General features: G+C 58.3%; 1 protein-coding gene across 1 annotated transcript in view; it reads left to right on the forward strand.

The window, feature by feature from the left end:
- SRRM3 (serine/arginine repetitive matrix 3) overlaps window positions 1-6,337 on the forward strand; it is a 33,704-nt gene extending 27,367 nt beyond the window's left edge. The window contains exons 8-11 of the mRNA XM_028498045.1: window positions 2,925-2,975; window positions 3,559-3,663; window positions 4,015-4,192; window positions 6,326-6,337. Of these exons, the coding sequence (XP_028353846.1) occupies window positions 2,925-2,975; window positions 3,559-3,663; window positions 4,015-4,192; window positions 6,326-6,337 (346 nt within the window). The remainder of the gene's footprint in view (window positions 1-2,924; window positions 2,976-3,558; window positions 3,664-4,014; window positions 4,193-6,325) is intronic.
- The last annotated feature ends 3,315 nt before the right edge of the window (window positions 6,338-9,652 follow it).

Below are 9,652 nucleotides of genomic sequence, written 5' to 3' on the forward strand. Positions count from 1 at the left end.
GCTGCCCCCCCCATGTGCCCCTCCCCTTCACCACGCGCCTCCCCCCACTGAGTGCCCACCCCCACCACCGGCACTCACCCGCCCCAGAACTGGACACACTGACCCAGCCCCCCCCGCCCCCACCCCCGTCCACCCGCTCTTCATCCCCCAGCCCCCTCCGCAGGGGTCCTGCCTCCACCTCCAGCTTGAGTGGCCAGGGGAGGAGGGGTTTGGCTGGTGTCGTCTGCGGTTCCCTGTCTCTATGTGCCTTCTCCCCTGTGCTAAGTGAGACCCTGGCCAATGTCTGGGGCCCCAGCTAACCCCGCCCGATTGTCTGTCTCCCCTTCTTTCTCCCCCGGCCCTCAGCAAAAAGAGGAGACTAGACTCCGAGTGCAGGTCAGTAATGAAGGCGGGGCCGCGATGGACGGGCTGGGCCTGGAGAGGGTGTCTGTGGGTGGGAGAGAGGCCAAGGCCGTCCCCCAGAGGCTGGAGACCTGCCGCCTCATGGACCCTGGACAGGGCCAACATGCCAGCTTTTCCCCACAGAGGCCAGAAATTCCATCATTGGGGCCTCTAACCTTTGGGTTTGAAACAGTCCTCGCTCACAATGCCCAGAAGGCTGGAAAGGTGACCAGGGGACAACACAGGCAGCTCCATCAACTACCCATAGGGAACTTGTGGACCCTCAGGGCCTCGGTTCATTCTGTACAATGGCAGTTGGCTTCAGGCCCTGGAATCCCCTTTCCAGCTTTGAGGCCCCAGGCGCCCGGGGTTCCCCAGCCATTTCCACCGCCCCTCATCCCAGGGCCCCAGTTCACTAGACCCCCACCACCACTGTGTCCACAGCTGTGGGAGCTCCTCACCCCTGCGCAAGAGGAAGAAGAATGTGAAGAAACACCGCCGAGACAGGTACCCTCGGCCTCCCCTGGGGCCTCCTCTCACTTCCGCCGCCCGACCCCCCCGCCATGACCAATGCTGTGCAGATCGCGCCCTCAGGCCACCCCAGGCATGCTCAAGAGAACCCTTTTATGGCCCTACAGGTCTGATTCTGGGTCCCGGAGGAAGAGACGGCACAGGTGAGTGGCGCCCTTTGGAGACGGGACAGGAGGATGTGGACAGAGGCCAGTGCCCCGCTGCAGGGACCGAGGAGGCCATGATGGGCGGGGTGTTGCCAGGGTCCTGTCCTGCTCCATCTTCCCACTCCAGGGACTCCTCCCCAGAGCCAGACAGGGGACTGGAGGGTGGGGGGCGGAGGAGGAAGGCCAGCTGCAGCCCTTGCTTGCCCCATGAGTCAGCCTTGCCTTGGGGGCCCCAAGAACTGCCAGACAACAGGTATACTGGTCCAGTGTGCAAGGGGCGCGGCCGTGGAGGTGCCAGTTGGGAAGGCAGAAGCATCAGGACCCCAAGTTTGCAGGGAAAGGGCATGGCAGGCAGAAGAGCGTTCTTGAGCCAGGGAGGCTCAAGGGGTAGGAGACGGGGCGAGCGGGCTATGCCTACAGGTGGAGCTTCTGGGGGGCAGGTATCGGCCCCCCACAAGCCTGACTGCCAGCCTATGAAGCCTCCGCTCAGGTGGGGCTGGGAGCCAGCGGGGGCTCTGAGCAGGACAGTGACTTGTTCAGGACGGACTGCAGGGGGGAGAGGAGGTGTAAGGCCAGAGCCCAGGCAGAGGTAGGGGTGTGGAAAGTAGTGAAAACTCGGCATGGAGGAAAGGACCAGGTGGGGCAGCCACATCCCCACTGTTGGCGTTGGAGCCAGACCCCCTCCCAGCAGCCCTGGAGAGGGGCGGAGTCCCTGGTCCCATTCCCGCAGTGAGAATTTGCCCACGGCCACTTGCAAGGTGGGGGAGGAGCCTAAACAAACACCTCCTCCTGTCCCTCCAATTTCCCGTCTCTCCCCCTTGTACCCCAACTCCGGTCCTTCAGGGTCAGTGTGGGCCCCTACTGCCCCCCAGTGGTCACCAACCGCTTGCACAGAGCCTCTGTCCCGCTCCCATCAGTCCTGGGAAAGACCTAGAGGTGAGCTAGGGCCAGACCAGCTCCAGAGGGGGAGACTGAGGCCCAAAGCAGGCAGCATGAGTTCTAGAACCCAAACCTCTGGACTCCTGCGCCTGCCCCCCACCCAGCTCTGCTCTTGTGTGAAACACATTCTGGTGTTTCTTAGCATCACCTCATTTTTTGGTCAGAAGGAGGCATCTGTTCAGGACTAGAGGGACTGAGCAGGAATCTGGTGGCATCAGGGAGGGTGAGGCTGAGACACCTACAGGGGTGAGACCTTAGAAGCCTGATCAGAAACTCCTCAGTCCATCTGTCAAAAGCAGAAGGAGCTGGGCTGTGGGGCTCGCCCCAGAGAGCTGGATGAGATGTGATGGGGTTTGAGTAACTCCAAAGCAGGAAGATCGTCATGTCCAAGGGAAAGCATTTCTTTCCTAAACCCCTGGTGAGCTGGCCCAAGGCTGGGCCACAGTCCGAGGGGACAGAGAGGCAGGAGGCCTGGACCCTACCCTAGAGAGCCCCATCTGAGGGAACCTGGGTCACAGGGGACGCAAATGAGGTGTGGAGGGGCCACCCCCACCATGGCAACTCATCAGAGGGGCCTATCCCAAGACCAATGCCAGAAGGAAAGGGCAGGTCACCCCTCCTTCTGGGGCCATAGCCACATCTCCTATGGCACTGCCAGAAGGACCATCAGTTGGGGCCCAGGCAGGAGGTGATCCAGGCCAGGACTTAGAGGAGAAGGAGGGAATAAGGCCTGGCAGAGTAAAAGGGACAAAAGCAGTGGGGTGGGGTGGGCAAGCCCACGCCAGCCAGGGAGTCTCAGGTACAAGAGAGGAACACATCTCAGATCCACACCTGGACACAGCCAGCTCCAGAGCTCGAAGGCGCCGCCCTCCCCCGGCCAGCTCAGGGCTCAGGCTGTGCTGTCACGGTAGCCTCTGCTTTCTGTAGATCTCGAAGCCCCAAGAGCAAAAGGAAAGAAAAGAACAAAGAAAGAAAGAGGTGAGTACCCTCCACCCCTCTCCAGCCCCTCAGCCCGCTCCTCTTCTCCCCCCACCCCCAGAAAACCTGGCCTTCTAGAATCACAGAATCAGGCCCTTGAAGACAGCTCATGTCCCCACGGCCCAGAAGGAACAATTCAGACCCAGAGAGGAAGCCGAGAGCCCCCACGAGTCGGTGGCAGAGCTGGAACTGGAACCCAGACCTGTGGCCTCCCAGGCCAGGGTCCTTTCAAGTTCAGTCCTTGTGACTCCCCTGCATCCCCCTCCCCACATCCCAGTCACAAGAACACCAACTGAGGGGCGAGTGGGGTCTTGGGGGGCTGGGACTGTCTACAGAAAAGAACGCCTTTTTCCTAATCTGACAAATGACCACAAGGACTAGCTCTGTGCCCAGCATGGGCAGGGTTTGTGTTATTTTTGTATGAGGCTATTTTTGTAAGAGACTATTGTGGGGGGCTGGGGGGGAGACTATGGGGGCAGCAGCGGGGGGCAGGGAGGTCAGCAGAGGCTTCCATCGGGCCTTCACAGGGATCCCCCCTGGGGAGGTGGGGCAGAACTTGAGTACAGCCTGATTTCTTTCCCAGGCCACATGCAGAGACCCCAGGCCGGAGGTCCCATCGCCACAGCAGCGGCAGCTCCCACAGTCCCTCACTGTCCTCCCATTACAGTGATTCCAGATCACCCAGCAGGTAGGCCCCGGGCCACTGGGAGCGCTCAGGTGTGGTTGAGCTCCCTTTCCGCTGGAGGGAGGGGACCTGCAGTTTAAACACTCCCCCATCCCCAGGGCTGGGGAGCGGGGCTGACAGGCGGCAGCTCAGCAGTGGGTGGAAGTTTACCAGGGCTGAGCTGCCGCCCAGTGTCCAAGGGCGCCCCAGACCCTGAAAGGAAACCGAGGCAGTGTGAGGGCTATAGGGCCTTGCTCTCCCCATGCCAGGGCTTCCCGGCGCAGCAGGGGGACGGGGGTGGGGGTAGGGCTGCCCTTCGAGCCCGGCACCGGCCGCTTGCACACGGGGCGTCCCCAGCCGGCTCCCCCCATGTAGGCTGAGTCCCAAGCACCGAGACGACGGGCGGAAGACGGGCAGCCAGCGGTCCAGCGGGAGCCGGTCTCCTTCCCCGTCCGGCGGCAGCGGATGGGGGTCACCCCAGCAGAACGGCGGCAGCAGGCAGCGGAGCGGAGCTCACGGGGGCCGCCCCGGCTCGACGCACAGCTCGCTCGATGTACGTACGCTTGGCTTTGCAGAGGGTTCCCGCGCCGCGCGGGCTGCGCCGAGCTGGGTCTGGGCGGAGCTGGGTCGGGCCGGGTCGCCGCGGGGCGGGGGCCAGTGAGTGCGTCACGGGGGCGGGGCCGGCCGCTCCCCAGTCCCAGGCGCCCCTCCCCGCACCCGAGCGGCCAGGAATGCTGGTGTCAGGGTGAGGGGTGCCTGCACCCTTGACCTTGGCAAACTGAAGGTTTACCACACGGGCGCTCAGCCAGTTGGGTAAAGAGCTGGAAAGGAAACAAGGCCTCCTGCCTCCCTTCCCCCAGGCATATTGGGGTGGGAGGGAGCATGGACATTGGTAGGGGTCGCAATCGGGAACAGGATTCAAGAGTCAGGACCTCCCTGGGGCATCACTTGGGCCCTGAGCCTCCCTCTCCCCACAAAGTCCTTTACCCACCCCCCCCCCGGAAAGCCCGCCCTCCCTCAAGCCCCTCGTAGCCCCTCTCCCAGATCCCTCCCCCATCTCAGTCCCCTTGCTGCCACAGAGCTGCATTTCTAACGTCCCCGCTCCAAGGAAAATCTGTCCCTTCCCGGGCACTGCCCGCACCTGGACAGGTGTCTCCAACCTGTGGGCTCCACTTCCCATGGCCCATCCTTCCTAAGGCATCTCCCAGCATACTCACTGCTCCCTCAGAGATACTGTCCCCCCCACCATCACCAACCCAGGAGGCGAATAAACTCCTGGAGACCCACAGGCGGGTGTGGTGACCGTAGGAGCTGGTGGAGCCTTTCCCAGGTAGATGAGCTGGGCCAGGGTGGGAGGCTCTCCCAGGCCCCGGAGGCGGGGCGGGGGAGGCCCACGTCCCCTTTTGTCAGTCTTAGAGTCCAGGGTAGAGTCCCCTCAGGGAGAGGGGACTGCAGTGCTGGCAGGGGCACTAGATGGGCACAGGGGAATGGGGGTGAGCAGGCCTGCAGGTCCCCCCCCAGACCCCCAGACTGCCCCAGGAGCCTCAGCAGGAAGGGGGGAGTCTGCCCCTCCCCAGACCTCAGGTCTCAGCAGCAAACATGTACGTGTTGGTCAGTTTCATTTTGATTTCTGGCTGTTTCCTTTCACTCCCTTTCTTTTCTCAAACACCCTTACTCTCAAGGCCTCAGGGAGGAAAGTCAAGGGCAGCTGACAAAAAGCTCTGAGTCTCAAGATCAATTTTTGTTTAACGACATTACCTGTCTTGAGACTGCCCCACCTGGACAGGCTGGGCAGGGTGCCAGGCACCTGAGCTCCAAGGGACCTCGTTGGGCCACATGGGGAGGATCCCTCCCATATCCCTGGACCTGTCTTAGGAGTGGGAGAGGGCTCACAGAGGTAGCTGAGGGCGGCCCGGACAGGGACTGGTGCCACAGGCCACAGAAGTGATGCCCAATCTGAGCAAACCTAGAAGACATCGTCCCCGACCCCAACCCCACGGGCACAGAGCCGGAAGAGCACAATGCCCCAAACACCTTCTCGTGGGAACTCCACATCCTCCGAGAGGCCCCGAAATGCAGGCTCTCTCCATCAGGGCCCTCCCCTCCCCCCGCAACCCGCCTCTGCCCTGGAAGCCTGAGCAGTACCCCCCAAGGGCCCAGGGCCTGTGCAGACAAAATGGCATAGCGACTAAGTAAACCACAGGAGAGAGCAGCCAGGGAAGGCGGCCTAGCTTCTGGCCTCAGGAAGGAAGCCTCGGCATCTTGTCTCCCTCCCCAAAAGTGGGACCAAATTTGGCATCGCCCTGGGAGTTTTCTAGAAGACAGCACTTTGTTACTCTTCTCACAAAGCATGCTCCCCAAATCCTCTCCCTACCCTTTGGGCCCTAAGAGGTCTGGGACTTCAGAACATCCCAGGCCTCTCACCCTCACCTGACCCCCTCTTGGCCTGCAGATCCTTTCTGAGGAGCAAAACGAGACCAGTTCTCATTCCAGGGAGGTGAGATAGGGCCTGGGGTCACAGACTTGGCCATTAACCAAAAATGTCTTTGGGAAAAAGTACTGGAGGGTGGGGTGGTATTCTTGGACGCTACCATTAAAAAAAGAAAAAGAGAGAGAGAAACAAATGGGAAAAGAAAAAGCTCACCGTTTTTTAACCCCGTCTATGTTTTTGTTTGTTTTTTTTTAGCCTCCCATTTGAAACGTGGTAATATTGTGATTCCATTTCTTGTTTAGCCGGAAGGGAAGAGGGTGGGGAAGTTTATGTAACTTTTCCTGTTATTTTGTTTCTGTTTGTATTTCCCTTTTTTTTTCTTTCTTTTCTTTTCTTTTTTTTTCCCTTTTGTAACATACAGAAATGCAAAGTATCTCTCTGTTTTTTGTTTTTTCTATCTTCTATGTTGTTCTAGAATTTTGCTTTCGTGCGTGTTACTGTGGGAACTTCTCCTCCTAATGCAGAGATGGTTTTTGAATCTCAAGTGAACATTAGTCATATACATGTCTCTCTATATTTTTTTTCCTTTGTAATCAGAATTTAAAAGGGAAGATAACTGTAAAAACATGACTCCCACACCAATAGCTCCTGTCAAATCTTCGGCAGCAGCCAGCCCTCTCCTCAGCACCGGGGGATGAGCTGGGACTGCTTCAGCTTTTAAATTAACAAAAATGGTGCAGCTGGTGCCTCTGTGTCTCAGTCGATGAGGAACCTTGGAGAGAAGCTGGGAGACCCAGGGAAGGGGAGAGACTTGTCCCAGGTCACCCGGGTTGCTTCCCAGAGCCCTGAGCTTCCTCAGTTCCATCTAGAATAAGATGGCTGCTCAGCCCCTTCCTGTCAGGCCTCAGATCCTTGGGAGGCCCCAGAGTGGGGAGCTGAAGGCACCTGACAGAGTTTAACTCAGGTGAGGGCTTCAAAGCCAGATATTCCCAGGCAAGAGAAAAAGTCCATCCTGGGCTTGAGACTGAGGCCAGCGGGGTGCTAGCTCCCAACACATCTCTTAGATGTCCCATCCCAGGCCAGGGCTGAGCCCCAAAGGGATTTCTGGGTTCTGCTGCCTACTGCTGTCTGTGGCTCAGAGAGGTCAAGTGACAAGCTCAAGGTCACACAGCTTTTTAGAGGTAGATCCCAAGATGTGGGACAGTTGTCAATAGAAAACACACTCCAGGAGCCCTGAGCAAGGGGAGGAGGACGCGGGAAGTGGCTGCTGGTTGTCTCAGCTCCTAGGTTCCCCCTGAGGACCCCGCCAGATGTCAAGGGCATGGTCCCAACTCTCCCGATTCTACACGATTGCTGCCTCAGAGACCCAGGGAGCCCTGCGCCCTCACAGTTCACACACATGTAGGGAAATAAATTGTGAGGCACAGAGAGGAAAGGGAGTGGCTCAAAGTCACACAACGTGGGACGGAAGAGTAAGATGACCTCACGGGACAAGTCCTTCCATCCCGTCTCACCTGCCTCCCCCCACCCCCAAGAACACAGACTGGTGCTAGCTTAGCCCTCCCAGCACATAGGCCAGAAAGGCTGTGCAGGGTTTGCGCCTGCTTGGCTGCACCTGCCCCTAGCATGTGAAGTGTTGAAGGAAGCCTCATTGTTTGGTGAGGATGGCAGAGGAGGTTCCCGAGCAAGGCCCCCGGGCTCTCTCTGGCGGCTGCCTTGGGCTCAAATCTCATCACTTAATGGGGAGCCTAGAATGACCCCAAGAAGAGGTGCCCGTGACTCTCCCTGACCTGCCTCATCCCAGCCTGCCCCCTCCCGACCCCCAGGAAAGAGCAGTGACCACGGCTGCGCTGGGGCAGTCAGGATAGGAAGGGGCATCTTGGCATTTCTTCCAGGATGAAGCCAGAAGACAGGAGGGATACATTTTGCTAAAATGATGCTGAAGCCGGGGCGGGGGGAGGGGGGGGAAGGGGAGTTGACTTGAGGCTGAGCCAATCCTCCAAATTCAATCTGTGGCTGCCTTCCCTTTTAAATGCGTGATTCCCTTTCACCCCATCTGTCCACTCTGATTGCCCTTGTTTAAACAGCTTTTCTCTCTTCTGTCTGGGTCCACCGTCCCCTCTGTCTTCCTGCCTCTCTCTTTGTTTCTTTCTGCCTCTGTTTCTTTGTTTGTCTGTCGTCTGTCTGTCTCTCTCGCCGTGTCTCTCTGTCTCTTCCTGGCCATCTCTCTCCCCTGACTTGGGCCTCTCTCCCCCTGCTGGCAGCCCCTCCTTCACCCATGCTGTGGTTCTGTTTCCATCAGCTGCTTCCTGCATGCCCTCTGGAGGTTTTCTGTTGTTTGAAGGTTAAGGAAAGGTTGGCTCTTGGAGCCTGTGGGTTTAAAAAAAAAAAAAAAAAAAAGAAGCAAACAGAAATGGCTGGGCAGGAGCCCCCTCCCATCCCGGGGACTAGACCGAAAGCCGCATGGCTGCCCTGTGCTGATTCAGAGGGGGAGCGCAGCTTAGAGACACCGTCTTCCCCCGATTCTGCATTCCCAATGCGGAGACCTTCTTTTCTTTTTTATTATTGCATTCCCGTCCCTGACCACTGAGAAGGTAGGTATCCCGGCTCCGCTGTGCGCCGCTCCCATCTCCAGATAAGCCCCGCCACTCTGCTTGGTTTGAATGTGGTTTTCTTTCTCTCTCAATCTCTCAATCTCGCTCTGGTTGGTTTTCTCCCCCTCCCCTTTTCTTTCTTTGAAGCAAACAGAAATGGCTGGGCAGGAGCCCCCTCCCATCCCGGGGACTAGACCGAAAGCCGCATGGCTGCCCTGTGCTGATTCAGAGGGGGAGCGCAGCTTAGAGACACCGTCTTCCCCCGATTCTGCATTCCCAATGCGGAGACCTTCTTTTCTTTTTTATTATTGCATTCCCGTCCCTGACCACTGAGAAGGTAGGTATCCCGGCTCCGCTGTGCGCCGCTCCCATCTCCAGATAAGCCCCGCCACTCTGCTTGGTTTGAATGTGGTTTTCTTTCTCTCTCAATCTCTCAATCTCGCTCTGGTTGGTTTTCTCCCCCTCCCCTTTTCTTTCTTTATTTTAATGACTACTCATTTGTAACTTGCATTTTCTCCAAATGAGCTACAAAGCTGTGTTTCCTGGTTTGTCGTTTAGTTTTCTCGACTTTTCCTGACAACTTTTCTGGTTCATTCTTCCCCCCTTTCCCACCTTCCCCTTCTCCTTCTTCCTCTCCATCCCCGCCCCCATCCCCCAAGCCTCCCTCACGCCCTCTCTTTCTCATTTTGTTGTCCGAATGCATTTCTGTGTGGTTTAGCATTCCGAGTTTGTGTTCCCTTCCTGAACTGTATGCTGCGGTGAAGCCAATTTGATTTCTGTTGTCTGGAGTAGCTGCTAAGCCCCTCACCCTCACGCCTGCCAGTCCCCGGGGCCACCTTGGGCAATAAGCGATGGTGGAAGGGCCTGTGCTGGGCCTCTTGGCCTCCAGATCTTGGAAGGAGTTCTGGCTGAGGTCAGGCCTGAGGAAAGAGCTCTGTCCCACCCTCCAGGGCCTGCTGGGCTCCCACGGTCCTGCCCTGGTGGCAGG

Source organism: Physeter macrocephalus, chromosome 14 (assembly GCF_002837175.3).
Source record: "Physeter macrocephalus isolate SW-GA chromosome 14, ASM283717v5, whole genome shotgun sequence".
Taxonomy (NCBI): domain Eukaryota; kingdom Metazoa; phylum Chordata; class Mammalia; order Artiodactyla; family Physeteridae; genus Physeter; species Physeter macrocephalus.